Source organism: Numenius arquata, chromosome Z (assembly GCF_964106895.1).
Source record: "Numenius arquata chromosome Z, bNumArq3.hap1.1, whole genome shotgun sequence".
Classification (NCBI taxonomy): Eukaryota; Metazoa; Chordata; class Aves; order Charadriiformes; family Scolopacidae; genus Numenius; species Numenius arquata.
In genome coordinates this window covers 64,998,763-65,017,246 of record NC_133616.1, presented here as the reverse complement: position 1 = coordinate 65,017,246, position 18,484 = coordinate 64,998,763, and the positions used below count along the sequence as shown (strand labels likewise).

At 38.1% G+C, this 18,484-nt stretch overlaps 1 protein-coding gene across 1 annotated transcript in view; it reads left to right on the top strand.

Annotated features, from left to right (window-relative positions):
• The window catches only part of MCC (MCC regulator of WNT signaling pathway), a 210,712-nt gene that overhangs the window by 28,010 nt on the left and 164,218 nt on the right, over positions 1-18,484 (top strand). The window contains exon 3 of the mRNA XM_074166053.1: positions 3,833-4,044. Within this exon, the coding sequence (XP_074022154.1) occupies positions 3,833-4,044 (212 nt within the window). The remainder of the gene's footprint in view (positions 1-3,832; positions 4,045-18,484) is intronic.

Genomic DNA, 18,484 nt, shown 5'->3' with positions numbered 1-18,484 from the left:
GTGTTCTGGAGCTTTTTGTTCTTGGAGGCGTTTAGAAAACACTAGATCTAAACAAAAATTATCAAAGGTGTCAGATGCATTTTTCTGTGAAGTCCAAGCCTTTTCTTTTTTAGAGCAAAATGATTGATTTGGTTCAGTTTTCCTCTTAGATCTAATTTCATGAAACATATTTCTTCTATGGAGTAAGTTGTCTTAGTTAGTCAGGGTGGGGTATAGCTTGTTAGAGCTTGTTATCCTCACTTCCAGTCCTAATGAGAAAAAGGCTGAAATAACATAGCCTAACACGGTATCTTCTATGCAGTGTTCATCAAAACAGATAAGGGTATGATGGGAGGAACAAGACCTAGATAATAATCCCACAGACATCTTAGAGATTCCTCATTTTTCATAACTGCTTCTCCCATAGCAAATTATTTCTTTCTGGGTCACTGGAGAAGAGTTGCAAAAAGTTCTGATGAGAACTTCCTCTAGGGCTTAGTGCTGAGTTGAGAACACATTTAAAAATTATGCCTCTGCAGACTTTTTTCTTAAAAAGAAAATATGAAAAGCTCTTTTATTCTGAATACTCCTAGAACTTGTAATGGATGTTTGACAGACAGCTTGCTTTATTTCTAAGTAAACATTCTCACCCACAGGTGCATGCAAGGATCAATTATCATCATCACTCTGCTGCCATGCTATCATATGTATTGTTTTGTCATCTGATGCAAAACAATAAATAGATTTTAAAGGGTGTTGCCTGTTAAATAGGAAAGAGTTACTCTAGCTGACAGGCTTTGGGTGTGTACCAGATGATAACCGTGGACAGTGAAGCTGGAGCCTTCAGTCTTAGGTTCCTGTGTGGGAGTGGTTCCCTAACTTGCATAGAGCCCTTTGTGGTTATCTTGTGATTTTAAGTAGGTTCTATTCCAGACATAAACAGGTCTACCAGAAGGTTTTTGTGGACAAAAAAACTGTCCGCACTTCCTTGTTGGTTTCCTATAATTCTTCCAGGAAAAATTCTTAAACACAGATTGAGGAACTACAGATTCCTAGTTATCAGGTCAGCTATCAGCTTTTGGTGTGCCATCATACCTAATGATCCCTTCTTTCAGATTACTACTGTAAGAGCAAGAGTTGTATATTAATTATAGCAACATACAGGAGTTGTATGCTAATTCCTGACTGAATTTTCAGTTACAACTGAAATCTCAATTTTGACAACTGCAGAGTTACCCTGCAGAGCTGAGACTTGAAAGGTGCACGACCTAGGAGGACAGCATCCCAGCAGCCAGAGTTTTGGAATCTGAGGGGAAGTTAATGGGCAAATTTAGAGATTAGGTTTAAGCCCAAGATAAAATACTGGAAATGCCTTACTTTGTAACATTCATCTCTCCTTGCATTTTTAGTGTGTGTGTTTTAAATTAGGAGTGCAAAGTTGAACTTTTAAGAAAACTTGGGTTAAAAATACAGTCACAGTACAGTCATAAAAACTCAATCTTTCCTGGATCCATCTGTGACTGACAGGTGACTTCTCAGCCAGCTGAGTGTTTTAAGTGCTTCCAATCTGATAGCAGATGGTGCAATCTATGAAGGCCACTTGGGTCTTCAACAAAGCTACTGTTGTTAATTGAATGAATGTGAAAGCTCTTCTGCAGAACAATGTCGTTTGAGTAATAGAAATTTAGTGCACGTACTCTGCTGGAATATGTTCCGTATTTAGCTCTGTAAAAAGAGGAGTATCTATATGATATAACCAGCTTTCTTAATGCTGTGGCTATGCTTGTGCAGATAGAGTTGTTCCCTGTGTTCTTGTCAAGCCTGGGAGATGGCAGAACTGATCCCTGGCCTCCCTCAGGCTCCTGAGACGTTTCTGACGCTTCGGCTCCGTGGGCTGCCGCTTTTTTGCTGTACGGTATACCGTAGCCACAAGAGGGCAGAGATAGCCAGCGTTGTGCATAGTCACTAGTCACAGTACACACTGCACACAATGTAAAATAATTGCTGGTAGCAGTATCTTAGTTCAGCTCTGTTGGAGAGCTTGCATGTAGCTAGATTAAGTACGATGCTGCATGGTCTTGGTGTAAAAGTAATTGAATTCATCTTTAATTGTTACCTGTACCTGCGGTAATGACTCATGATAATTATATTAGTATATAAAATGTAATTCTTTTTTGTTTTGTATTAATTTTCTACTTATGTGTTTAAAGATTAGTATATTGTCACTACAGTAAGGCAAGGAAACCACCTCTACATTTCCTAAGTCAGTTTGTCGTGCGCAACTGATTTACAGGGTGTTAGGGTGTTGACCTAAAGCCACAGTTTAGTTGCTGTCTTGCTTCTCTTTTGGCTGGTTTTCTATTTGCACTTTTGCAGCTTCAACTTTCTTGGCAAGGGGGAGGCATTCTCCTAATAGTTCATTATATGGTTTATTGGTTTTCCCTGGCATTGTACTGAATAAGTAATAACCACTGATTAGTAAACACTCGCTTAGAATGCTAATGAATATTTGAGAGAGAGAACTAGCTCATGAAAAGGAAAAGCTTTCAAACTAACAGGATGGCATTACAATTACTTATGGTTTAATGATTGCGTGGTGGATTTAGAGTTTTGCTCTAGTCTTTTGCTCTGGATTCTGTTTTGATTTTTCTATTAACTTAGAATGTGTGCATGGACAAGTCACTTAATTGTTTTTAATCTTCATTGTGCTACATATGAAATTTTACAGTGCTGCCCAGGGTTATTAAATCTAAAGTCTACCGTGGAATGTTTTGCCATGGGAAATTGTTAAGCCTAAAACACAACAAGATTTTTAAAGCAGCGGGACAGTTATATGGGAAACACAAGCACCCAGGGATGAAATAGTTACTGACAAAATAAGAAAATGTTGTTAAATTTGTTTTAGGGTTTAAGCCCATCTCTGGCTGTAGGGAATTGGAGGGATTGTACATAGAGAAACAGCAACCCTACAGCTTCATGATACAGAAAGTTTCTCTGAGGCATTCATTGTTTGCAACTAGCTACATGATCATTCTTGCATTGATTTGTAATGAAACACCTTGTGATTGATGTGTCTCTGAAACTTGAACTGAAATAAGCAATCCTGAAATACTAAGAAAGGCAGGGCTAGCATAAAAAGTGACAAACTGTAGAGCTAAACAGTTAACTTATTGTGTTGGTATTCAGTAAACAAAAAGAGGTGAGTTATGTTTTTCCTCTTTTGTTCTTTGATCCATGCTGCTTTTTGATCTGACATAGTAACTGACACTCATTCAGTGTCCTTAGCTCTTGGAAATTACACTGGTCTTACTCTATACTGAACAATGTATGCAAATGCTTTAATTTTTCCTTCTGGATCATATAGTTTAGTAAGTGATCTGTGCATTGAAATTGTTAGTAGTCTTAAGACTTATGAGGAGTGGCTGAGATCACTTGGCTTGTTCAGTCTGGAGAAGAGAAGGCTGAGGGGGACCTCACAGTCTACAAGTTCCTCAAGGGGTAGCAGAAGGGGAGGTGCTGACCTCCGCTCTGGCAACCAGCGATAGGACATGGGGAAATGGAATGAAGCTGCATCAGGAGAAGTTCAGATTGGACATTTAGGAAAAGGTTCTTCACTGAGGCGGTGTTTGGTCGCTGGAACAGGCTCCCCAGGGAAGTGGTCACGGCACCAAACTTGTCAGAGCACCTGGACAACACTCTTTGTCATGTAATATAGTTTTAGGCAGTCCTGCGAGGAGCCAGGAGCTGGAGTCCATGATCCTTATGGGTCTCTTCCAACTCGAGATATTCTGTGATTCTGTGTGTTCTTTATACATGGCTCATACTAGAATGTTTTTCCATTTCTGCATTTTAGGTGCCTTATCAGGAGCCAGAGAAAGCTGGGAGTATGATTCAGGAGCAAGAGACCTTCAGAGTCCAGACCTCCAGAGTAATTTTACACTACAAAAGATGTTGGAGTATGGTGGAAGCAATGTGACTCAACAGGCTGCTCTGCAAAGACTTCTAGCTCAGGCCTCAAATTTTAGCAACTCTGTTGGAGGAAGCTACTTAGAACTTGCCAACACTGTAAGTGCTGTAAGTGCATTTTGCCTCTGCTTTTAATGTTTGTAGAATTTTTTTCTTGTGTGTTGTTTTGTTTTGTTTTGTTTTGTTTTTTCCCAAAGAATCATATTAATTCTAGCCTTAGAGCCTTTGAGCCTTCATGGAAAAAATGCCATGCTGCTGTTGCCTTTCATTGACCAGAAAACCAATGTGATTTTAGCAGTTGGTGTGTGTGTATTATTTCCATAGCTTGTATAACTGAGTTTCATCTAAAAGGGTAGGAGTCTGTGAGGGGCTAAACTGAAGTACTTAATTTATACAATTTAACAGCAGAAACAGTAGAAAATTGGTAGGAAACTCCTACCAATTAATTTTAAGTGTGGTGTCAGATTGTTCAGAAGTGTTGTGCAGAAAAAAAACCTTCCCATGTTATTTTATTACTGCCCACTAAATTGTTTGATAGTTGTTTTAAACCCTAGGTGTGCTAGTACTGTGCTTTTTCATTTCTCCAGGCAAGAACTATTCTCCATTGTAAAACAAACGTGTAACTGTTGAAGGAGTAGGGCATTATTTTTTGCTTCCCCATTAGTGTATTGGGGATCAAGTTTGTGTTTTAATTTTAAGCCAGGCATATTATAAAAGACCACCCATTTTGTAGCATGTTTCTGACTCATGTTGCACAGGAGTTTAAGTGGAGAAGTAAAAGATACTAAAATGAATGCGAACAGTTTCTACTTTTTAAAATGAATGTTTTTGGCAGGCTTGACTTTGAAATAGACTTCTTGTTCATAGTATCATAGGATAATTCAAGCTGTAATAGAACTTTCGGAGGTCATCATCCTGCTCAAGACTTAATGTCTAATGAGAGTGATTCCTAAAATCAACTTCTTTCAGCTGCATTACGTGAAAAGAAAATGATGAAAAATATTCTGAAAGTGTTTTCAAAAGCCTTCTAAGTTTTATTTAAGTTCCTGAACATGAGCTGATATAGGACCTAAAGTTTCTGTAAGCAGAATTAAAGTATGTAGATATTAAAACTTATCTAATGGGGGAAAGAGTTCAAGGAAGTTGGCAGTTCCTTAAAGGTACTGTGTGCTCATTTTCCCTAGGAAGGATACTAAAGGATCAACTATGGTAAGTCATAAACTCTTTGATCTCCAAAACTGGGCAGAAGCATATGGAAACTGGAAAGAGCAGAAAACGAGCAGGCACACGTGTTATAAAGAGGGTAGCATGGAAGACCTGGAAAATTATAGGCCAGTTAGCAGCTTTATTTATATGCTCCAGTAGTTTTCTGGAAATGTGAGCAATATTAAGTGGGTAAGAGAGAACACATAGCTTTGTAGAACAATCATGTCGATCCATCTAGTAATTCCTTTAACAGAACTTGGAGATAGAAGAGAAACTGTAGACATCGTGTTTCTCCAATGAGACATCTGACCCTGCCTAGAGTAACATTGTCATCATCAAGGCAAGAAGCATCATCTAAATGTAGCTACTAATAGGTGGATATTGACCTGGTTTGAAAAGTGTAAGGCACTGTTTTTTTGAATGTTTCCTGAGCTCCATTCTGTCTTGTGTTCTCTGACTTGTACAATAAACAATAACACTTCTGAACTCAAATCAAACCATACTGGTAAAACAAGTACTCCCTACACTGAAAACTGTTTTCGCAATAATCCGTTAAAAAGGTGCAAGCCTAGGTCTAAAGAAGATAGTAAGTGCAACGACATACAATTTCCTGTTCAGTTATACATATTCCATAGCCTTGATTGACTTGCTTAAAAATTACCATTTTATAAAGACATGAGCTGATTCACATTTGATTATTTTAAAAGGAGATGGAATGCACTTGAACAGAACAGAAGTTTAAGTAGAGCTGCTTAAGATAATGTAGCTGTGCAATAGGAGTGGCTCGCATGCTTCTGTTTCTGGATTACGAACTGTGAGTTGTTGTGTCCTTTTTGGATCTGGAGTTCATTCAGGTTTCAGGTGTGTGTGTGTACTAATATGTCCTCTGTCTATGCTTCTGGCTGATGATGGTTCAGGAATGATGGGCTTTGATAACCTATAGTACGCTTGCAAACATAAAGACACAGATGTGCAGTGTTACTCAAGAATGCACAGAGTGAAGGCTACTGCATTCCTATGACATGTAGAAATCTTAAAAATAGAAATGCTGAAGGCTCAAAAGAAATAAAGATCCTCAGGTATTATGGCTTTCTTTTTATTCCCATCTCTAAATTCCTTCTATGCTTACTGTCATGAAATATGGCTGATATTTGTTTTAACAAGCATCTGTTATTCTCCTGCTTTTAAATAGTCTTTCTGTGTTTTTTCAGATGATAGTAGAATCAGCAATCTCGCATTTGTGTGTAGATGAATACAATAACATCTCCATTTGATTCCTCCTGAGCATAGGTATCATGGGTCATATGTAAATTTTTGCTTTCGCTTTATTAATAAGGAGAGAGAAAGGAATGGGAGAAAATGGAGAGAACGGTTTACTTTATTTTTCACTATTTACATTTATTCCCTTTACATAGTTTTTAATACTGAGGGGCATGCTTACTGCAATCTAAATTTAGACTCTTTAAGGAGATAAACATAGCCTTAGTGCTGTGATTTAATATGGGTACTTCCTTCTCTATCTCAGATTGTTTTACCTAACTGCATTTGCCCCAATGACAAGCTGAGCTGCTCCCTTGCATTCATTCTTAGACATGACATCTCAGCTTTCACATTTTTATGAGTTGAATCCAGGGAGCTTTTCGCGTTGTACACAAGTTGCTGGGCAGACTTCCTTGGTACTGTAACCAGAATTACTTCAAAAAAACTGAGGGAGGTTTAATAACTGCGTTTCTTCCCTTTGGGAGCTGATTGTATCTCTTTTTGTAAAGCCATGTAACAGAAGGACAAAGATTTAAAAACAGACTCAATGTGGACATTTCTCTCTGGAGCTCTAAATGCTCCTAAAGTTAACCAGAGGGGTTTATCGTCCTCAGAAAGCTTATGAGAAAGCAAAGCAGAACCTTTCTGTGTCATCCTGCTCCCTGATGAACAGCTTCTCCCAAATGCATCTACACAGACCATATGGATACACTCTTGAAAGCAATGTTTTTTACATTTCCTTGTAGATCCTTAGACTTCAGACTCAGAGGTCTAACAAAGTAACTATTGTATGGGTGAACATAAATCAGTTAGGTGCTTTCTGGTTAGAAGTCATGTGATGGTTTTTCTCTCAGCACCTTGAAGTGCTTTTTCCCTGCTGCAGTGTCAATTCTTGTTACTTAATTTCCTCTTTTTCTTTCTGACAGCCTTCTTTTGATTTTAAACTATGCAATCAGGCTGAAGACATCCCTGTGGTGATTATGTGCTTCTACAGCATAGATTATACACCTCAGTCAATACAGAGGGTCTCCTCACTGCCATTAACATTTAAATTTTCCATTTGCAAAAGCTAAATGAGCATCAGTCCACTATCACTTTGCTTAGTTTTTATAAAGTGAATTTTTTAATGCATTTTTGAAATCCTGTGAATGTACAGCTCTGCAGAGCTTTATGAAAACACAATACCTGCTCTGAAGCATTATGCCTATTCCTTCATAGGAGTGGTGCAATTTTTTTTTAGTACTATTTGAAATTTAACCATTCATACTCATTGCATATGTTTTTATTTGTTCATGTCATTTTGCTGTGTTTTGGTTTGTTAACACATGTTCAGATTCAGCTTTTGCTTTACCTGAGTAATTTATTCTGTAGTCTTTATAAGATGTATAACTCTGTGTTTTTCAGATTCACATTTTTATACCTAAATATTAAGAACATACTTCTCTTTATAGCTCTTCACCTTGGTGCCAATATTTATGACTGACGTATTAACCTTTAACATGACCTGTCACCACTTACTGATGATGTACCTGTTCGTGCCAGTAGGTTAAATACTACAGCAGATACCTCTGATGGGAACCATTGTATGTTCCAAATGTAATCATTTATGAGCTTGGTTTTCATTGCATTGGGATGTAAATAATTTAAATATTCTTCATGGATAGAAAAGAATTAAAGCATTGTAAAGGATTTCTTTGTGTGTGTATATGTTTGGGAGTTGGTTTTTATTTGTGCTTGAATCTTCGAAGTTGGACAAGGATCACTAATGTGGATAGTCATATAACAGTAGTGAAATAGCTGATGTGTGTGGTGTCACATCTGTTCACTTCCCAGTTGGCCATGCAATCTTGATGTGTTCCCCGCGGTGCTAACCGCAGGAGGGACAGCACTCTGTCATAGGAGCTGAAGTATTGCTGTTCTCTGAAAACATTGCACAGGGCAGCATCTCGATACGAGAGGTGTATTTCACAGTAGAATTTTGTTGAAGTTTAATAAACTGAAGCAATAAGATTTGGATATGTTTAATTCCCTTCTATTCTCCATGCACATTATTAAAATAGACTAGATTTACTTGATTTTTTTTTTTAGTAGAATTATGCATATAAATTATAGTATATGTCTATGTGCTTACTGTTATTTTCTGTTGCCTTAATTCAGTGTTGTTTTAAGATTACTGTATTTGTTGTCATGTGTAGCTACATTTACGTAAGTACAACCAATCCAGTGAAATTCAGTGAAATTGGAATTGTTTCATTTGCCATGACTATATGATTTCATACCTCTGTTCTTTCAGCTGTAAATAACTCTGGTTTTCTGAGAAAATCTCTGCACAAAGATCTTACATTTTTAAAATGTGACCCCAAGTATGTTGATATATGGGTTTTCTTTAACTATCCTGTCCCTAGACTGGTGTGATCCAGGATCCTTTGATCTCTGATTTTTCCTTCCAAAGACACTCCAGCTATATTGGAAGCTCTTTGACTCCACCTTCCTTGCCAGGGTTCTTTTGGTTAAAAACATTTAGAAAGTTTTGATAAGGGTATGGTTAACTTGCAGAGGGGAAGACTACAGCTATATTTTTGAGAATAGACTGTGGCAGGATTCCTTCATGACCACTTGCTTTTAGAAGCCCATGTTGCTATTTCATCCTTGAAGTAAGTGCCACAGATGTTGTTGTTCCTACTCACTCAGAGAGAAGGGCATATTTACAGAGTTGCCAGCATCACTTCCTGCAGCATCTCGTTGTTCTGGCCAACAACTTAGCAAGCATAATCTGATTTATCTTGTGCAGGGCTGTCAATGAGAGATGGATGTATCTAGGTAGGAGGGCATTGGCACAGATTGGTCCACCTGCCAAATCTGCACTTACATCTCATCTTAAGGGGAGCTGGTTTTGGAATGTCTCCACCAAGAAGAAAACAGAAAGCTAATGCAACAAGATTCTTAATGCATCTTCTTGTAACTGCTCTGGTCTACGTTCTTCCTCAGCTATTCCTGTTTGATTTGCATGTGTGTGTACCTCATTTGGAGGTACTAAAGACTTTGTTGAGTTTGGGAATTGATAGTTTTGATCGTGCATCTGTCTGACAGGATGTGCTTTCTGTACAGTAGAATTAAGGTGACTAAACTGAATTTAGTTCTGACTGTGGAATCTCTGTGCCAAATGAAGAAATCATATCTGCTGAGTACACAACCCAAAAATTTATAAAGTACAAAGGCATACTGGAAATACTCATAGCAAAGCAATGTGTAGGTGTATTAGATTAGTTTCTCAGTATGATCACTAGCAGATGAGAACTTAATATCTTTGTCTTAGGAAGTGTCAGGTTCTTTGAAAACAGATATTCTTACTGTGATACCTCTTGGTTAGTCAGACTCAGTGAATGTTTGCATTTCTAATTTTTCCTCCTTAAGAGCATTGAGCTGCAAGTTATGACAGACAGAACCACTGTTTTGAGAGAGCTGTTCTTCTTAGTTGACAGTTTATACTGAGTGATAGGATTCCAAAAGTCACTATTACATTTTTCGGGGATAGGTGACTTTTCCTTTCCCATCTAGATGATCTGCTTCGTAATCAGGCAAACCTAACTTGCTGTGGCCTATATATGTGAATAGCTTTTGGGTAGAAAAGAGTACACTTGATAGTAATGTTGTGTTTACATTTATGTCAGACTGTAGTGCAGCTGATTTTGAATAACTGCTTGAAATAGCATTAATGGGCTGCTTCATCCTGAGTCACAATAACCATTTGTGTGCTCTGACATGCATGTAAATGTAAATTAAGTGATCCACATGTAAATTTTGTACTTCTGTCATGTTACTGAACGTAAAATGATTTCTTGCAATGCCTTAATGTTGTAAAGTGTACTCAGTACTTCAGCAAGAGAATATTGTAGAGATGCTTGGTATTTGGCATATATTCATAGATGACATCTGTGATGAAATTCAAAGTGCTGAATTTAATCTCTTTGGCCCTTTCAGACCATTTGACAATACATCAATTATTCTCATACTTCTTACGTTGCCTTCCAGTTTGGCTATAAGACAACTCCTTTGGTGTTTGACTAGCAGGGGATGTGCCTACGTAACCAACAGTCTCTCCTTATAAAGACTGATGTGACCAGATTACCCACTGATAACAGATGTCTGCTTGTCCATCTTATGTATATAAGTTTTTGTTTGGCCCAAGTCACTGTAATATTAGCATGTTTAGAGAGTAAAAATTATACTGCTTAAAAAACCCATACCACTCACCCTCACAAAAAGCTGTAAACCCAATATGTGTACTGTAATTTTTTTAAGCTACATTTTTGGGTCATTTTAACTAAGGTAGTATATGTAGATTTTAAAATTTACTCCTGAAAAAACAAGAAGGATTTTCTGGTTGCCAAAGAAAGCAAAAATACTTTTGTAGAGGATGGGGAAAAAAAAGGCTTCATAGAGATTTGTGGCAGTCTAGGTGTGCTCTTACAGCTATCCGAAATATGAACCATTTTCTCTATTGTTTAATATATAGCCATCAGCTGTAAATTAAATACGAGTTTTATTGAAATCACACAGATGTTTCTTTTGGGAAATGATGTTTTAAGGGAAAGTATCAAGGAAGTCTGAAGACAGAACTGTACTGTGAAAGGTAATTCCATGGTTGGTTTGTAGGCTACTTTTGTTTGGTGTCCCTGTTAATGAGAACCTGCTGTAAAGTGTCTCATTTAATTGCTAAGTTTTTTATGGTTTTATGACTCAGTAATATTTCTATGTCTTTTTCTGGCGAAGTCTACACCATTTTCTTCTCTTCCCCATCTCCAAATCTTCTCTATTTTTAAATTAAGCTTCTTTGTTCCTTGGTTTGGGTAGTTCTGCTCTTTGAAGACAGGAAAATTTGACGCCAAAGCACCAGGTATCCCATGATCTCAAGGCACAACTTTTTGAATGGGAGAGAGTAATGCCTTTATAGTCCTTTTGCATTAGGCTAGCATGGAAAAGAAACACCTAGATTCTGTGTATTTCAAGGGATTTATTCAGTGCTGTAGCCACTTTGTAGGATATATCAGAATTCAGTTACTGGTGCACAGATTGATTTTTCCCAAGTTATTTTGTTGGCGAGCCTGTTCTGTATTGGGGAACCAGTGCATACTGTTACAATAAACTGCAGGAGCCAGGTCTCTTTCTCTCCTCCCCTTGCAGCCATTTGTTTTCCACATCCTACATGCAACTTGTATTACAATTTCTTTTTCATGCCAATAAAAGGTATTACTGTAAAAATGTGGCCTAATGATTCCTTCAACTGGAACTCTAGTAGGTAGGAAGGCCTGAAGTTGAAGAGGATGCTGGTGGTGTGGACAGTAGAGCCTACTCTTTGTAAAAGCTTTGTGCATAGCATAACCTTGCCTTTTTTGCCTTTGCTTCCAAAGTAGGTATCATTTTCATTCTGCCAGGCTAAAAATAGAATCTGAGAATTCCATTAAAGCAAAAACTGATTATTGGACTATAGATTCAGGAGGCTTGGCTTGTCAGAAAGCAGGCACAAAGGCAGTTTTGTCTGACATGTTTTTTTATGTTTAGGGATGTGGGAAGCTGTTTGCTGTTTGTCTTTGACTTCAAGCCAGTATTGTAATAGAGTTTGTCTGAAGCAGGCATCAGGCGTAACGGGATTGTGCATTGTGTTTATACAGTTCTGCCTTCCACAGCCCTCTAATAGTGCTCAGTTATTCATTTTTTTCTTGTAAGTTAAAATGGACATTATGGATTAGGCCTGCCAGGACTCATCTATTTTGTATGAAATGTAGTTTTTCTGTCTTTTGAACTTACTGGATAGTAACAGACGTAGAGAGGTGACCAAGAGGCAAACTATAAACTTTCTTGAAAATTCCCTTCAGTAGCATATATGCTGAGGTTCTTTTTTTTTTTAAATTCTGTTGCTATTTCTGTCCTCAGACAATCGCTACACAACGTGATGGATGTCAGCACAGGGCACATTCATTCAGGCAGCCTTTTAATAGATCCTTTTGCCTGAGGCTTTTAATTGGATCTTTTATGTGATAGTTGAACAGTATCTCTTACAAGCATATAACGGAGGTGAAGTGCACAGAATAATGGGTTTTGACCCAGCTCTGCAGTTGTAATTGGATGATGGGAACTGGTATGTGGCAATCAGGTGCTATAGGAAAGGGGGTCCTAACAAGTGTATATAAATAGATGTTTTGAAGGTCTACAGATGAAGTTTCAAAACTTCTAATTAAACTTAGTTGCAAGGGCTTTGTATCTTTCCCCCCACCTCATTGCTTAGAAACTGTCTTTATGAATCCCATTTTGTTTGTTGTAGTTAAGGGAGCTGTGACTCCAGTGCAGGTGTTCAGATCTTTTTACTTTTCCAAACTTTTTTTTTTCCCCAGTTGTCTGGAATGAAGAGCATTTCACCTGGTACATTGGGCCAGCATCACTGCACACAGCTATACGGAATATAGTTATTAATATTATTACCTTGCTTGGCAGTGGTAAACTGAACCTGAGGCCCAGGATTAATCTGTTGAAGTAATATTAACCTCCTGGATGCCGATGTGCCAGGAGGATTACCATGTATCTCTTGTCACACGGTCTTCTGTCTCACCAGCTTTTCTGCCTGCTCTCTGAGTGTGAACTGTTGACCTGACATAGTTGCAGTGGCAATGCTGAGCATCTGGGAATCCTCATTTGTTAAAATATGAGAAGACTTATTCCCCCTCCCCTTTTACACACATCTTAAACCCTTATGTCTTGGTTACGTGATACATAGGAACTTTGATAATAAAGTGAAAATCTTAACCGCAGTGCACAGTTGAAAATGGACTTTAAGTGCTTTTGCAGTTCAGTGCTAGTTCAGTTGTAATGGAGTAATCAACCGTATCCTGCCAACCAAGCGAGACAAGGCAGGGTTTCCATAGAAGCCTGTCAGTGCCGTGGTTAAATTCATCAAGATGCTCCTGCTCCCTGGAATTGTTTCTGTGTTGCTGTCAGGTCTGGGACATTGACCTGAGGCAGTGCAGGATGCTGCCACTGTTCCAACTCCCTGCTTCTCTTTATGTTCTGGGGTTTTTTTGAGTGAATATATGGTTGTCAGAACAACATTTTTGGAGAACTATTTTGGTGCCAGTGCAGAGAAAATGGGAGGTGAGTACTTCTGCACAGGCACTTTCTTGTGCTTACTGTTTCTGCTTTTTGTGAAGAACTGTTTCAGCATGATTGCTTCATTTTGGGCTAGAAAACCACATAATCGCTTCTCAGCTGTGAGACATTATGACAATATCTATGTTGCAGTGTATTGCTAAACTCCCCTTTTTATCATGGTTGGAAGCAATCAAAGTAAACTCTGAGTTTCAGGAAGGGCAGTGTATGTTCTGTGAAGAGTGCCTAATAAAGTAAGAACCCCACTGGTGTACTCAAGTGAGGTTTGTGCCTTTAGGCTAAATAGCCATCTCTAATTTTCTGCACTGAGTTTTATATTACTTTACCTACTTGAAGTAACTTGAATAATTTTAGGGAAGTGAGCAGAGAAAAAGACATTCAGTATTTCTACTCTATGAATTTTTAAAGAGATTATAAGTGCATATTATTGGTTGAATCTGGTTTTTACATGAATATTGATTGCCTGGTATGCATTATAGAAAAGGAGGGAAAATTCTTTGTTTCTGTGGCACCTTACAGGCGTGCCAGGTGTTTATTCATAAAGATGAAATGTTTTGTGCTAGGATGCTAAATTGTGAAGACAGAACAAACACAACTTTTTTTTTTTTTTTTTTTTTTTTTTTTTTTAGAAATGAGTTTGTTTATTTGCTTTGGTTTGCTTGGTTGATAGAGCCTTATCTGAGAGTAAACACTAGAAATATTTAGCAAGTCATTTCTAAACTGAATTAAGTAAGGGACTGTCCAGATGAGGCTTGAAAGTAAAGAAGATTTTAGCTTTGTAATCACGTTTCATGAACCTGAAGTAAGTGTAGGAAGATGTATAGGAAAAAAAGTCACTGGAGAGATTTAAAAGGTACATGGCAAAGCAGTTAGAAGGGCAAAAAACTGAATTGTATAGACCAGATGGGAGGTTGGAATAGAGAGCTTGGATTTTATGTTTAGCTATCTAGGGAGAGAAAAAAACCCACCACAGACCTTTAGAAAAATAAAGAAATACTCGTATTTACTGGATAGTAAATAGTTAGGGAGTTGAGAAGTTATCTGTAGGCTAACTTGCTGATCTTCAGTCTTGGCCACACTATGCAGCCAAGGAAGACAGCAAGTAAAATGAACTTCAGGTGAGGGCTGTAGGAATTAAATTACAATAATCTTAAATTTGTTCATAGATCTGGTTGAATATTAGGGGGTTTGATTCACCAGAGGTTTCATATATATCATTTTAGGTCATATCATTGTTAAAGTAAGTTTTGTTACAGTTTCTGCCAAAATGAAAGCTCCGTAAACCCCATAAATACTCAGTGAAGTTGGTGCTCTTGTTATTTAAATACTTGTGCCAGCCAAAAAGTCTCATACTTCAAGTAGGGATCTGCCAGACACTTGCCTTGCATTTGCCAGAATTCATCTAATTGAAAATGTTTCAAATAGAACATTTCAGTGTATCCAAACTTTTAAATACCTATATACAGATACATATGTGTGTACATCTATATAGATAAATGTGTGTACACACTTGTATATGAGTGTATATATGTGTGTGTGCTTGTTTGTGTGAGTATGTATAGTATATATACAAATGTCACACACACTACATAGACATGAGTATGTGTGTATATATGTATATATACATATATACAGAAAGTCAGAAAGTATCCATCAGTTCACCTGTTAAACATTCAGGAGAGATCTTGACCACAGGTGGTGAAATGGGATGCTTGGCTAGGTGGGGATGAAGTGTCCAAGTGCAGCTCTGATGTAAACCAGGGGCCAGGATCCCTCCCCCTTCTTTAGAGTGTCACTGTGGGCACTTACGTGGCCATTGATCCAAGTCAAGGAGTTGCGTGTTCCTCATGCCAGTGGTAATGGAAGTCAGACTGAAGAGAAATCTTATAATTAGGGAAAATAACTACAGACTGACCACATGTAGATGTCTTGGAAATGTTCAAGAGTGAAAGAGAAGTAGGCAGCTGATGAATTGGGATGCTGAATGTTTGTAGAGATGAGATAGAACTGTTGAGTGGGGACTGGGACTAGAAATAAGAGCGTATGAAGGACAAGGTACAAAACCAAGACTGTTTAGGAGCAAGGAAAGAATGTAAATGAGGAATTACCACTATTAGGAATTGGGAAGAATAGGAGAGACTTACCAGGGAAGTCCTGGCAAATCTTTGTTATGCAAGTGAGAATTCTTGAAAGAGGTTCACAACTGGTAACAACATGAGGGAATACGAGTTCTGATAAAGTGGAAGAGTAGATATTTTAAAGTTAGGATTAATCCACAAGCATTTTACTAAGAGTGGTCATATTTTTAGTGCAATAAGTATGCAAATCCAAAGGCTTCTTAGAGAAGTTAAATCAGAATGGCTACCAAGACTATAGGGACCAAAAGTGAAATGAGTGAATTTACCTTGTGGTTAACAACTGGCAGAACGCATGACTGCACTGAGGGAATGCTGGACAATGAAGGGAAGCTAAGCAGAAGTACAACGGAATGAACTGTAGTTTACAGAATGCCCTTGTTTGTTTTTTTAAGCGGGGTGCAAATGAACAGTGATGATAGTTACGTGGCTGCAACATGAAAACAGCATAGAAATTGCTACCGTTCTCTCTCTGTTGTCCTCAACAAGAATTCTCTGGCACACATTGACTCCCTGGTCCTTTTCCTGTCCTGACCTGATGCTAATGTTCTGTGGGGTCAGAAGGAATGAAAATGAATGTGACGGCTTTGGATGAGATGACAGAAAATGAGAGTGGCTGTTTGACAGGTTGGTGAGTGGCTTCATGGTGTGAAATACTGGAGAATGGAAAAAAGGATCAAATGTGAACTCCCAAGGAGACTGGTCAGGTCAAGGACATGACTTTTTAAGTGGATTAAGTATTTGAGGAAGGGTGAACAGGTGAGAGTAGCTGATTAAAGTGCTATTTGGAAATTACATTATTCTAGATGTGTTATCTGTTTTAGACTAATCAAGATGGTGCGATTGAAGGAAAGAAGAGAAGTTCACTTGTGTTTTCTTCACAGAGAGTGCTTCATTCTTCATATAAGGTTACTTCCAGTTGTTTCAAATGAGTTGAATTTTTTTCTCTCAAGCTAGGTGCATAACCTTCACTAACATTAATGAGAACGGCTTCCATCAAGAAGAACGTACCATGCCTTTCAGCCTTTCCCTTTTAAATCACAGTACATTAGTGCTATTGAATAAAGAATTTTCTGGAAACATTATCCAACTACTATTGAATTTCTGCTTCCAAGTTTAGCATTCATGCTAACCTTCTGAGTGCTACTATTTTGTCCATGGAAATTTAGACTTTGGCACTACACCTGTGTATTTTGTGCCAGAGTGAGAACAAAACTATGTTGTACTCAAATTGTGTGTAGTAGAGTTGCAGTATTTGAAGGTGTAGATTATTTGTTTGTGGGATTTTGCTAGGTGCTGCTCTAACTGTAGAGATGGTATTGAAACACACAAACACAAACTAAATGCTCAGTTGACTTCAATTGGTTGCATTCCAATTACAGAGCTAATTTAACAGAACCAGCCACGAAGGCTTTATTTCATGCATCCTGGAATTGTGATCAGCTGATCGTGCATGGTGTATGCAGAGTGAAACTGCTTCTCAGAAAGTGGTACATGCTGTGCTGAAGAATATGTGATACATATGTATTTACTAGATCATTGCTTTTATGCTGTAGTTTTCACTCTGCAGCTATCAAAACAAGGGAAGAACTTTCATGTGTGGCAATTGTCACACCTGTTCCAATAACTGTTAAGATATAGAGTATTTTAATTACTGAGACATACTATGAGGGTGAAGTGTTGTAAAATAACTACAGTGATATTTTTTTCCATATTCTGTGGCAGTTTCAAAAGTAAAGGTGAGAAGGGCAAGAGAGTTGTATCTTGTCCAAAAGAATCCTTTTACACTAGGTGATAGAGTAAATCTTATTAAATGATTATTCAGATACAATCAAAAGGTAGACTCCTCAGTGGATCTTGGATACATGTCAATGATTCTTCTTTTACTACAGCTTAATAAGAGTAAACAAATGGAATAGAGTGGCCATAGGATTATTAGATCAACAATCAGCAAACTGGCCACAGTAATGGTTGTTACTAGATAGTTCTGAAATTATCTTGGGAAGAATCTGTCAGTGCAAATGCACTTACCTACAAGCAGTATGCGTCATGAGTGCTTTGGAGGTACAGAAAGCAGTAATTGATCAGAATGCACTGAGGCTGAGTGGAAGCCCGGGCCAGTGTCTCTGTCTTGACAGAAAACGTTTGGTAGATGTTGTTACTGAAAGCCTCAGCGACAGTCAGGCTAGTCCAGCTTCTTGTTTCCCCCTTCTTGTTTGTATCATAGTACACACTGAGGCATCCACTGAGACCATGTCCTCTTGGGCTAAGAAATGTACATCTGTAGGTTAAGAGGTTCCTCTTCCCATTCCCATCCTGACCCCCTCCCTGACTGTAGGGGCTAAAAAAAAAGAGAAGTTGAGAGCAAGGGAGCCTCGCTATCCTAGGCGAGGAACTGAGTCAGGGGAGACAATGAAGAGTCATCAAATATTCCAACAGGCACCTCTCTGGCTGGATCACAGAGTACTGTGTTCTTTTTCTGGTAATGTAAAATTGGCATACTTGACATTTTTCTTTGTTTTCTTTGAAGCCTGCCTTTGGCACGAGCCAATGGGAAAATATACTTCAGCTTCAACAAGCTTCTTCGTACCCTGCTACTGTATTAGATCACTTACATGTATTTGAAAATGGTGAAACTGCTGGAGACAACTGGTCAGGTCTATCTGGGGATTTAATTTTGTAATGTAATGTTTTCATTCAGTTAGTAAATAGACTTGGGGATATGCTAGATAATACGACATTTCACAGAGGAACAAGTTCTACATATTCAGGCAGTC